A 12420-nucleotide genomic window follows, 5' to 3' on the forward strand; every position below is an offset into this window, starting at 1 on the left:
ACGATCACGTAAGCTCTTCCTTGGACTTCAATTCATGTGGTGGTTGTAAAAACGACATTGGCCTTCAATTGCTTAGTTCTCTTAGTTGTACTCTTCCTTAGGGACATAGTTGTAGAATACTTAGCATACAATATATGCTAAGTATTCTACTTTTTATTTACATAAATAGTTAGAATATGCATTCTATAGATGAAATACATAGAATATGTTAAATACATGTAGAGTACTTTGGAGTATTCTAAACATATTCTAAGCATAAAATACGCTTTTTAAACAACTATGCTTGGTACCCTAAGTAAAACAACAACCTATCCTTTAGTGGATGCGGTGTGGTGCTAGAACATACATAGGAATTTCCTCTTCATTTGAATGAAAGTATGAAAGTCATCTGGCGGGTAGTGCCCCTACGAGGTCAAGGTGTAACCATTGAGTGAGACATTGAATGTGACGAGTTGCGAGGCATTAATATTATTCAGGGCTAAGATGTTGGGAGATGTGGTTGCCTCCACATTGTCTTTTGTTGCACAAATTTGGTTGTTGTTTGGAGGGAGGATTGAAGGTAGAGAAAGGACAAACCTTGGAGGAGACATGGTAGTATCATTGGCGCCATCATGTTCTGTTAGAATGGTGGTGGCGAAGTGAAACAACAACTGGAAGGCGAGTGGCAAAAAGGGTCCCTATATTGTATTGGCAAGGTCGATGGAAAGTTAATAGATATGTCATGGAAGATCAACAAGCTACTTGCTTGAGTGTGGCGTGGCATTGAGAGGATGTGATCATAGTAGACGTGCCCTTGGTGTGACATTCATTGACGTTATCCTCTGCAATAAGAGTAGTGGCTCTTTGTGTTTGCCAAGTGTTGTCGTGATCATGAAGTGTTTGTTGTCGGTTGGCTAGGGTTAGGCAACATAATATTTGATTGTGGGGTTGTGTTGTAGGCAAAACCTTTCAAATTAATTCTTTAGCTAACTTTAATGACTTAAGTGTAATATACATGGGAAACCATTTATCTTAGAATTTAGAACAAGCCCATGAGGAACTATGATACATGGGAACACGTGGTGATCTACAAGCCTATATGAAGGGAACTTAGCTACCCCCTTAATTAAGTCATATTGAAACATTCTTGAGACTTGATTGGCGAGGCTAAGTTCTAATTAAAGTCAAATGATACGACTATGTGTTGAAATCATGGATATTGATTAAGGGGTTCAACCCCTTTTATACTAACTACACATGCATGTATATGCATGCCAACTCACAAAAACGTACTTAACCGTTACAATACATGTATTTCCCATGTCATAATCGATCAACTCCCATGTCCCAATTCCATAGGTTAATTTTAATAGGTTAAGGGAAGGATAATTGGGAAACTAGTTATCCTAGGAATCGGGACACACCCATGACACCTATGACACATGGGAACACTTGGTGGTATGGGATTCTTAGGTGTTGAACTAAAGTTTTAGTGTGATGTCTCTAAATGGCAGATAATCAAATAGAGATTGCTTAAAGAAGCTAACCTCATGCAATTGGTTTCGATCAAAGAACTTATTATTACGGGCTGTCTAGATGGTCCGGAGTGCCCAAAATCTTGTCCATTGGAGAAATTAGGCATTGTTGTTGGATAGGCACAGAGAATTTGTCCAAATAACCAAGAGTGCTTCCCAAACCTTTGACCAAGAAATCAATGGGAAAGAGATGCACTCCATTTGAGTAAGTATGAGAGCTCTATTACTTCCTTACCATCATGTATCAGTTTTGGGCAGATGGAGGTGCCAAATCCATAGCTACGCATGTCGTACATGACAAGGTGCGAGTGAATCGACACTTTCGAAGAGCACATTAGAAACAAGCCGTAGGGCTACCAATGTAACACATGGTTGAATTGAATTGAAACTTACGCCGGGATACGTGGTTGTTGATGCGGGTGCTGTGGATGTCACTCTATGAGGTTTTCAGTCCTGGGATCCCATCCATCGATCCACGAGCTGCGAGCAGTTTCTCAAAGGAAGGGCAGGCGAGCCAATCAGGGAGCAACACATGTCTTGGTCCGGATGGAGGTGGTGTCTGTTTGAATTGAATCGAGTCCTAATGTCAGGATACATGGTTGCTGTTGCGTGTGCCATGGATGTCAATCTCCGAGGTTTTTAGGCCTGGGACCCCATCCATCCATCCATCCATCCACGAGTCGCGACCAGTTTCTTGAAGGAAGGGCAGGCAGGCAACAACACATGTGTTGGTCCGGATGGAGGTGGTGTCCGTCCGCTCAGGTGTGAAACCGGCGAGAAGTCCAGAAGCCCCACACAGCATCCATATTTTCTAGGGTTTTTGCTCAGTCTCCTTTTCTTTCCTGCTTCTGTGGCTTCCTTCTCTTTCCTGTTTCCCTCCTGCTTCCCGACTCGAGCTTCTTCTTCTTCCACGCCGGCGGAATGAAGGTATGGTCCTTCTCCTTCTCCTCCTATTCTCTGTTTGTATTGTTCTCTCTTAATGTTGCCTGCTCCGGGGCTCCTTTCCTTTTGCGCCGTTCCGTTCCGTTCGCTTTCCCTACCCTGCTTCATCTCCTTTGATTCTTCGCGTGCTTGTCTAATGGAAGCAGATGAAAGTGTATCTACGCGACGCAAAATATGACTCGTGAACGGAGATGATGTAGAAAGAAAAAAAAATATGTATCAAAATAAAATCTGCTTGTTTTCTTCGCCGTCGCCTATCTCAGAGACTCACCGTAGAATGTCATTTGGTCTGATCCAGGGATGTATGCTAGAAATGAAAAAACCTTATAAACTCATAGCTCATTCTATAAAGTTGCCTATACGGGATTTTGGCTATTTTGTTTTCCTCAGTTTCGATGTCATCAAACCGCCTTGAAACATTGCATTTCTAGCCTTAATTTAATGTCTTATTGGTTAATAACTTGGTTTATCAGTGTATACCGGTCAAGTCCTGCTACCGTTCATTTTAATGCAGATTTATTTTTGATTATAAATCATTCTGCTCTGTTGACATACAAGATTTAGTTGTGATGTAGATCTATTATTTTTATCATAAATTTTTCTAAAGTTTCAATTCAGTAGTTTTTCTATCATCATCTATGTTTATCCTAACGTTTACTACAGTTCCAATTCAGTAGTTCTTCTATAATTATTTTTCTTTTTAAGTTTGAGCTCTTAATGCACTATTCATTTAAATTATGCAGGTAACATCTTTAGTAGGAGAAATACTGAGGAGTTTTGTACTTGATTTAGCTAATTGTATAAATCCATTTTTCTCGATAGACATCTTGAGAATCTGAATGTTTTTGTTGGGTAAGGTAGTGTAAGAAGTTTGATATAGCTTAACTTTGATGACTTGTAAGAAATTTGAACTAAATTTATTTACTTGTAAGTATTTTGTGCTAAAATGTTCAATTGTTTATAGATAGATATTAAATATGATGATACAAAATAGCATTTTGAGATAGTGTAAATGTTTGTAAGAGTTTGTAATATTGTTGGCAACTTGTCTGTAGACATATAATTTGGCTATGCAAGGTATCAATGATCAAAACATTATACATTTTCTTATACTCTTAAACAATGCAAGAAAGCAATAGAGTATTGAGCTGACTCATAATGCTAGTCAAATCTTGAGAAACCAGTAGAAATGAGAAAAATACTGTATCGCATTATCAGTATTGTTAATCCCCTGATAGGATAAATTTTTTAGATATTTCATTTTCTCTAACAGCTAAATGTTTGTCCAGCTCAATATTGCAAATCCTACCACTGGTTGCCAGAAGAAGGTTGAAATCGAAGATGACCAGAAATTGTGAGTTTCTTGTTCTGCGTACTTTCTGCTCTTTTTCTCTGACTTGTTGGTCTTCGTACTTTTGGTCACTTGTTTGACTTATTGACATTCGAAACTTTTATTTCTTTCTCTATTTCAGGAGGGCCTTCTATGATAAACGTTTATCCCAAGAAGTGCTTGGAGATGCCTTGGGAGAGGTATGGTGATGTAGAATGATAACGTTTTGTCGTTTTTAATGTCTTCAAGTGATTTTAATGAGTTCTCTCGAATGTCTTCAATCTATTTATCCTATTAAAATTTTCAATGTGTTAATTTTGTTTTTTGAACAGGAATTTAAAGGCTATGTATTCAAAATTAAGGGAGGCTGTGACAAGCAGGGATTTCCCATGAAGCAAGGAGTGCTGATCCCTGGTCGTGCTAGCCTTTTGATGCACAGAGGTAAGCCATCATAACATGAAGATTACACATATGATAGCATATAAGGCATATATTTTGGCTAGACTATCTCAGACATGTATCATTCAATAACATGTAGATTACACGATTGTTTAAGATGTAAGTTGACTGTGGAACATATAGGAATATATGGTTATAAATGATTTCTACTAGTGTATAGTAAGGAGATCTACATGATGATATGAGGTTTCGTTAAGGAAGGTGGAAATATTTCTAGATATAGTGCGTGCATTGGTTGTACATGTTGGTATGAGGCATTTGTTGATCAAGGGCAATATAAGTTAACATGGTCATGAATGACTTCTACTAGTAAATAGTAAGGAGATTTACATAACCATACAAGTTCTCTTCTATTAGATATAGATAATATGAAGAAACGTATATATTTTAGAATTGCTTGTAAAGATTTGGATTATGAAAGTAGTTTATTTCCCGTCATGAGCAGGTACCACTTGTTTCCGAGGATTTGGCAGACGCAATGGTGAACGCAGACGCAAATCTGTTAGAGGATGTATTGTGAGCCCAGATTTATCTGTCTTGAATCTTGTTATTGTGAAACAGGGTATGTACATTATTTCTTGATTTGATGCTGTTTAATTCACCACGTTATAATAACTCTTTAGAATGGTTGACTAAATTGTATTAGTTTGGATATGATTTTCAGGTGAGCAGGATCTCCCTGGGTTGACAGATACTGAGAAGCCTAGGATGAGGGGACCTAAAAGGGCTAGCAAGATTCGAAAGCTATTCAATTTGTCGAAGGAGGACGATGTTAGGAAATATGTCAACACCTATCGTCGTACTTTTGTATCTTCCACAGGTAACATCGATTTCGAGTCTGTTTTTCATGAAGCTTTTTATCCTTCTATATTAGGAATGTTTTTTATCCGTTGAATTCAGTTTCTCTATGTTTTTTACTTACCGTTATTGATTACCATGCATATTTTCTAATCTTTTTTATGAGGGGTTTTGATCCTTATTAATTGCCCTTTTTGCCTTTGTACAATGTAGGGAAAAAGAGATCCAAAGCTCCCAAGATCCAGAGGCTTGTGACTCCGGTGACGTTGCAGAGGAAGCGTCGTAGACTAGCGGAGAAGAAAAAGAGGGTCGTGAAAGCCAAGAATGAAGCTGCAGAATATCAGAAACTTCTAGCGACTCGCATCAAAGAACAACGTGAGCATAGAAGTGAGAGTTTGGCAAAGAAACGTGCATCACGCCTCTCAGTTGCCTCCAAAGGCTCTTCTTAAATTTTAATCTGGGTTCTCTTTTGAAGATGTTTTATCTAGGTGCAGTTTTGTTTAAGTTTCATCATGTATGCAAGAGAGGTTTTCTCCATTGGATCGTAATGTTTGAGACGACAATGTGCTGATATTTATAAAGGCTTAAATGCTTTTTTGTTTGGAATCTTTGCGTGTTTTGTTTTAGTGCTCTCTTAAAATAGTTTAATGATGTATTTCTTCTGATATCACCATTCTCTTGTGATTTTTTTCTAGTCTAATTTTTTGTAGTATCATGCCGCATCTCACTGGTTTGAATAGTAGTCTCGTATTTCAGATTTAAGATGTAAATAAGTGGAGCAAGATCCAAAAGAAACTTTCAGATCAATCTCTCTTTAAAGAGAACAATTTTAATGTTCTTCATTTAGTCAACTTAGAGCTTTAGTAACATGCAGAGAACACAGATTTTTCAAGTTTGTTTCCTCTACTACAGTCACTACTAGAAACTGGGAAAGAATACTTTATGGGGCACTGATTGGCAAATTCCCCAGTATGTTTATCTGAACTTGTCTTGAATGCTTGAAAATGTCAGTAGTACAGTACATATGTTTTAATGTAGATGTAAACTATTATAAATGGCTATGCTTTGCTGATAAATTATGATAATCAACGATCACTCTCAACTAAGTTGTTTGGGAATGTAACTAGTACTGTGAACTTCTATCATTTGTTGAATTAATTGAAATAAGGTTAAGGGGGTATGAGTTTCGTATGATTGGATTTATATAATTACTTGGAGCTCTACAAAATGCTAGTAGCTTAATTGCTTCTGCATTTTAGTTGGGGTTTCTTCTAGTTCGCGTATACCTCCAACCAGTAAGAAATAAAGTATTGTTGGATGGTTGAGGCATTGCACCTATGATTCTGTATCTTTGATGCGTTTGTTTCTTAATCACCACCACATTGACATTACTTAATAGTTACGTTTTGAACACCTTTATGGAAAATAAATTCTCAAATCTAAGCAATAACTTGCCATTCTCGAGCAATAATACGTTTGCTTGATTTTTTTGGCAATCTCTCTTGAACATTATTACATGGCAATATATAACACTTGGGAAATTGGAAGGATGACAATGCTATGGAAAGGGTTTGATCTAAGCATTGTTATCCTTGATATTTGTGACCTTATTAAGTGCATAAGATTTTGAAAGGAACTTATCTAAGCCAATGTCCATTGCACGTGTTTAACATACATTTACCATAGAAAAAACCCTCATTAATGATTATAGCACAAATCCCTTCCTTAGCTATATTTTCTCTAATGGCAAAGTGAATCACAATGTTAATTGCAGTAGTAATGATTAAGGAACTAGGAACTTGATAGTTTCACTCATTGAAGTGATGGATCATCCATAGAAAGATTTTTTCTAAACCTATTTAGAATGCTCCTCAATTATGAAAAACATTTAACGTTGTTTCTAGGAGATTTGAGGCCAATTCTTGATACCTTCATATGCGTACCCAAAAGGCAGTTTTGGGTGGATCACTTAACTAGAGAGAGAGAACAATATTGTTAGGGTTGGGATGGTAAAGAAAGATAGTGCATTGCGATATGATTTCTTGTTACCTTGGAGATCCAATTGGGTTGGAAATCTCTTATGTGAAACTTATTGAGTGGATATCTAAAAAAATTGAGGATAATTTTATGCATCGGAGGTTTCAATTATGTCCTTCTCATGTATGGCTTAAGATGGTCCCAATGGTATCCAGTGTCACAGAAGTCAAGCGATCGCAACCATGAAGAGAGCCAATTGTGGAAGGTGACATGTCATCCATCGTATTCGTGATCTGAATCGGTGTGCAGAGTGGGGTTGAGTTCGGAGTAATATGTAGATTTGTAGAAGATTTCTAAGGTTTTTTTGCTTGTAAATCAAGTCATGGTGGTGTTTTTCTTTCAGAATGAAAGGCATTATTTCCTACAAAGAAGAAGAGAGGGGACTTCTGATGTTTGGCTTATTTACAAAAAATGGGCCTCAGGGGTATCGAAGCAAATAAATAAAGTCTAGAAAAGAAAACATTCAAAAAAAAGGAACAAAACCTCTTCCGATTCCAATTCTTCTTCTTCTTCTTCTTCTTCTTCTGTTTCTGTTTTCTGTCATATCTGGTTTTGTTTTGGCTGCAGAAGGAACGACAAGGCAGGGAGCGACATGGGAAGGCACCGACAGTTCTTCGTGGGAGGAAACTGGAAATGTGTAAGAGGTCACCTAATTCTATACATTGTTTTGTTTGGTTTTGCTTTCATTTATTCTATTCTGTTTGGTTTAGCTACCGTATATATTCTGAGATAATCTGTTCTGGTTTTGTGGTGAATGAGTGGGAAAAGAAAAACAGATGGGACACACACATTATAAAAAGCTAACGTATGGGTGAATTGTAATGTCTTTTTTTAGTTTGTGAAATCATCTGATCTGTTTAATGATGAATTAGGAATGTTCTGGAAAACGAATTAGATGGAGAACCATGAAAAGAAACAGAAATATGAAAAACAAACGTTTCAGTGGGTTGTGATGTTTTAATTATTATCTTCCACAATTATTATTCTTAAAAAGACCAACATGCCCAATAACTTTTCACGAAAAATTGGCTACAAGTAGATCCTTATGCATACCCCATATATCAATATCAATCCTTCAAATCTTTATGGTTAATCAGCTACAAGTTGACCACTATATTCTGATCCAATGATCCGTCACTCTGATACCGAGGTCTTAGAAAACCAAATTGACCTTAATAACTTTTCAATGACAATAGACTATATGTCAATCCTCATTGCTTATCCAAATATCAACTTGGCCCCAATAATTTTTCATGAACAATCAGCCACAAATTGATCTGTAAATGCATATCTAAAGCTCCATCAATCTGATACTCAGGTCTTTAAAAAACCAACTTGAATCCAATAACTTCTCATAAGCAATCAGCTACCTGTCAGTCGTTACACATATCCAAATATCAGCTTGACCCCAATGAACTGCAAGTCAATCCTTATATACTTATCCAAAGATACATTACTCTGACACTAAGATATTTGCATTGAAAAACAATGTTAATTTGGAGTTGATTTTGAAGGGCTCTCTCGTTGCTACTTGTGCTCAAATGTAGCCAGATCTAATATGAGTTATGCTTGCAGTGTATCTATTTTTTGTTTTTCGTTATTTTTTTCTTTGATGTGAGTTTTGAATTTATGCGCCTGTAATGTCATTAGTGAATGCGTGGGTTCACATTATTATTTTTCTAATTCTAATGAAGCATACAATTTGTATACATACACCGTTTTTGAATGTTTCTTTTATATTCTGCTTATAGGAAAAACGAAGTCTTCAAGGTTGTGTGAGGTTTTGACTAAATTTACACTCTTCATGTGTCTATAGAATGGGACCACAGAGGAAGTAAAAAAGCTTGTGAATATTTTTAATGAAGCAGAAATCCCTTCTGAAGATGAAGTTGGTAAGTTGAAATATTATTTTGCAATATACCACAATGTAGTTAATGTAGATGATACATAAAACAATTTAAATATATTTTCTTGCCACTATTTTGATGCATGGTGAGCTTTGACTTTAAATGAAAATCGATATCAGTAGCATGTTTGGCATGGAGCACGGTTACTTTAGGATGAATGGTAAGGCGAATGATTTCATGGATATTTAGATGATGTGAAGTTCGTGTAAATTAGGGCCTTATTTATACTTATATGGAACGTTGAGAAAATCTATAAGCTAAATTCCAAAATTACTACTTCGAGTATTCTACTACATAGTTATTCCTATAATTATTTGTTGGCTAACTTTTCAATGTTTTTATTATGCCCAGATATACTTTCATTTCGTTTGTTCTGTTTGCAGAGGTGGTTGTCAGTCCTCCTTTTGTTTACCTATCACTAGTAAGGAGCTTGTTGCGATCTGATTTCGCTGTAGCAGCTCAGAATATGTGGGCAAGGAAAGGAGGTGCATACACTGGAGAAATCAGGTTTTGGAATAAATCCTTAATAAGGATGATCATAAATTTCCAAATTTAGGAGCTCCATTTTTACACATTTGTAGAACCAATAAAAGTGGGTTACCATATGTCTGTGTTGCAGTGCTGAAATGTTGGTTAATCTGGATATACCTTGGGTTATTCTCGGACACTCAGAGAGAAGGCTTTTGCTCAAAGAGTCTAATGAGGTAAGGCTTGTCTCTCCTATCGATGTCACTCTAAAAGACAGGCATAAATTTAACCTGAAATAAATAGGAATTGTGACTTGATATGTTCTCATAAATGTGGAAAGTTCTTTTGGATGATGATTTGTGAACACTGCTTATGAATTCCATACCCTGCTTATTGTGTTGTGAGGCTCACATGCCAATAGTTTAGTTCAAGTAGCAATGGGCTTTTGAGCTTCATGAATATATTTGTGATGAATCTTAACAGACCCTCTATTGCTTTGCACACACATCGTTTTCATTAGATCATCTTTGGATACTTTATCTGTTTGTTTCATGAATCTGTGTTGAAAACTTTTGATTATAGTATAGATGGCCTTGGGATTTTTTCACATCGTATATTGAGGTATATTGTATGAGAGTTACTCAATTTACATAGCGTGGGAAGTTAAGAAGTGTTATCTGCTCTCCTCAAAGTTTTGTTTCATTGAAATAAAGAGTTGTTTGTGTCTTACCTAGAATCTTCAGGAATGTAACTGATAAGAGTGGAACAATTTTTGGTACAAACACATTTTTGACACTGAAAACCCATTGTTACTCCCAGAAGCGATGACACTGTAATCCTAAATGGGTCAATAATAAAAGTCATTATGAAGGGTAAAAAGTACCACACCCTTATGAATTTCTTGATAATTTCATTCCTTTCCTTTACTCCCACCTAGATGGTGCCTTTCAAAATTTCTTGTTTTTTCTTCTCTGAATTAAAGAATCATGTACTAAATGAATGACCATGTTAGACCTTAAATTCAATAAAAATGATTAGTGTACACAAATAGTGTCTCAACTTTTTTCATCATAATTCTGATTTACATCAATGCAGTTTGTGGCTGATAAAGTTGAGTATGCTCTGAGCCAAGGATTGAAAGTCATTGCTTGCATTGGGGAAACGCTTGAGCAACGAGAGGCAGGGGACACTATGAATATTGTTTCTGATCAAACCAAAGCGATTGCAGGTAGAATATTGCAATATTGTCATGTTACCCAGAAGTGAAAATTATATAAATGGAAGATTATTGTTATTAAGTTTTGGCCAAGTGATAATAAACCAAAGCTTCAGCCGGGGAAAAGGTAATTAGGTCATTCTTGGAAACATAGGGCTATTCTGGTACATGTCGCAAAAAAGTGTTTTGGTATTCCTCCCAACATTGTTCCACAGATACAATATTTTTCTTGTCTTGTAAATTGCAGAGAAAATCCATGATTGGAGTAATATTGTACTTGCTTATGAACCTGTCTGGGCTATAGGGACAGGCACAGTTGCAACCCCCGCACAAGCTCAAGAGGTGAGGAAAGGTCAAACTATTTTGCAGTAATTTTCTCTTAAAAATTTAAAATCTTGTTTCTATGAAATCCATTCTGTGACGGTTGGCTCATTCTTTGCCCTTCCGTGCTGGCTTGGCTGCTGCTTAAAGCCTATTGCTACTCGATATTCGATTCAAATTTGACAAGAGGTGTGACATATTTATAGGTCCACATGGACTTGCGTAAATTACTTGCAACATATGTCAGTCCTCAGGTTGCAGAGTCAGTAAGAATCATTTATGGAGGTATGTGCTCATGCTTCTCAGAGAAAAATGTTTTTTTCAAGGGTTCCATTCCAGGGTTTTGTGGATTGGTCATGTTATGGTTTTCATTAATTGTATTCTGTTTGTGTCTTCACTGGTATTATTTAGGTTCTGTGAATGCTGGAAATTGTGTGGAGCTTGCAACTCAAAAGGATGTTGATGGCTTTCTAGTTGGTGGTGCTTCATTGAAGGTATGAATTTATCAATAATATTTTGGATCTGATGTATAGCCCGTACCCTTTAACACTCAGTGAAAAACTCAGAAATGCCCTTCTGTTTATGTCAGTTTCGCAAGATGACATATGTCTTTTACCCCCCTCAAATATTCTTGAAGAAGCATATAATATGTATAATAGAAATAGAGAAAAATATGAAGGCATCTAGGGAAATAGTCATAAACATAAGGGCATTTGGGAGTTGAAGAAAAGAATTATGAATTAAACAAAGTTTCTGTTGTTTTCAGCCCGAGTTTATTGACATTATCAATTGTGCGCGAACAAAGAATGCTGTTACAGACTGAGGCACATTAGGATTACCAAAATACATATGCAGGTGTTAGTTTAGAGGTTTTATTTATGTTATTGGAGTTTTGTAATGAGGTTCTTCAGATCAAACTTTGTGACTATTATATATTAAAGCCTTCTTGAATCATGCAAAGAGGTGCTTTGACTGAAACTCTGTGATTATCATATGATACACTCCATGATACATGATGCACGATACATAATGTATAATACATGAGAGTTGGTTTAGGAAATTGCAATGCATATTCTCTGCAGCGAAACACAATACAAGATATATGCATGATGCACAATAAATATATCTGCTATCATCAGCTTAAAATCTGTGCTTACACTATTCTAAGTTTTAAATATTCTAGTTACGACATGTTCATTTAATGTTTAGCCAATGATAATAATTGAAATGTAACTGTATTGTTTTTCCTCCATTTCTGTTTGGGCATATATGATGACTGTTTCATATCTCATTAAACATACAATAATGTTTTAGCTATTGTTGTGTGCATGAGTGTGCAATATCAAATAGGGCATGAGACCTCTCAAAGTGTGAATCTTCGATAACATTCATCGTGATTTTGCTTTACTATGAACATTTTGTAAAGGG

General features: G+C 36.2%; 2 protein-coding genes across 2 annotated transcripts; both read left to right on the forward strand.

Annotated features, from left to right (window-relative positions):
• The first annotated feature begins 2342 nt into the window (after positions 1 to 2342).
• Positions 2343 to 5651, forward strand: LOC147856837 (small ribosomal subunit protein eS6-like). The gene is made up of 7 exons (XM_087328672.1): positions 2343 to 2441; positions 3746 to 3810; positions 3929 to 3986; positions 4119 to 4227; positions 4691 to 4807; positions 4910 to 5065; positions 5257 to 5651. The coding sequence occupies exons 1-7, from the start codon at positions 2436 to 2438 to the stop codon at positions 5490 to 5492; spliced, it is 747 nt and encodes a 248-aa protein (XP_087184798.1). The 5' UTR covers positions 2343 to 2435; the 3' UTR covers positions 5493 to 5651.
• A 1912-nt stretch (positions 5652 to 7563) lies between these two features.
• LOC147856838 (triosephosphate isomerase, cytosolic-like) lies at positions 7564 to 12073 on the forward strand. The gene is made up of 9 exons (XM_087328959.1): positions 7564 to 7717; positions 8897 to 8972; positions 9371 to 9494; positions 9607 to 9691; positions 10551 to 10683; positions 10919 to 11013; positions 11199 to 11277; positions 11404 to 11486; positions 11759 to 12073. The coding sequence occupies exons 1-9, from the start codon at positions 7673 to 7675 to the stop codon at positions 11813 to 11815; spliced, it is 777 nt and encodes a 258-aa protein (XP_087185085.1). The 5' UTR covers positions 7564 to 7672; the 3' UTR covers positions 11816 to 12073.
• Positions 12074 to 12420: the final 347 nt, after the last annotated feature.

Source organism: Azolla caroliniana, unplaced genomic scaffold (assembly GCF_043228905.1).
Source record: "Azolla caroliniana isolate FFs.n. ecotype wild unplaced genomic scaffold, voAzoCaro1.0.p SCAF_12, whole genome shotgun sequence".
In the NCBI taxonomy this organism is placed as follows: Eukaryota; Viridiplantae; Streptophyta; class Polypodiopsida; order Salviniales; family Salviniaceae; genus Azolla; species Azolla caroliniana.

Excerpts from the sequence above, each read along its gene's own strand:
- LOC147856838 (XM_087328959.1), top strand. The coding sequence starts at position 7,673 with ATGGGAAGGCACCGACAGTTCTTCGTGGGAGGAAACTGGAAATGT. Across the intron at positions 7,718-8,896 it reads TGGGAGGAAACTGGAAATGT|AATGGGACCACAGAGGAAGT; the intron begins GTAAGAGGTCAC and ends ATGTGTCTATAG. Across the intron at positions 11,278-11,403 it reads AGTAAGAATCATTTATGGAG|GTTCTGTGAATGCTGGAAAT; the intron begins GTATGTGCTCAT and ends GGTATTATTTAG.
- LOC147856837 (XM_087328672.1), top strand. Across the intron at positions 3,987-4,118 it reads TTGGAGATGCCTTGGGAGAG|GAATTTAAAGGCTATGTATT; the intron begins GTATGGTGATGT and ends TTTTTTGAACAG. Across the intron at positions 4,808-4,909 it reads TCTTGTTATTGTGAAACAGG|GTGAGCAGGATCTCCCTGGG; the intron begins GTATGTACATTA and ends TATGATTTTCAG.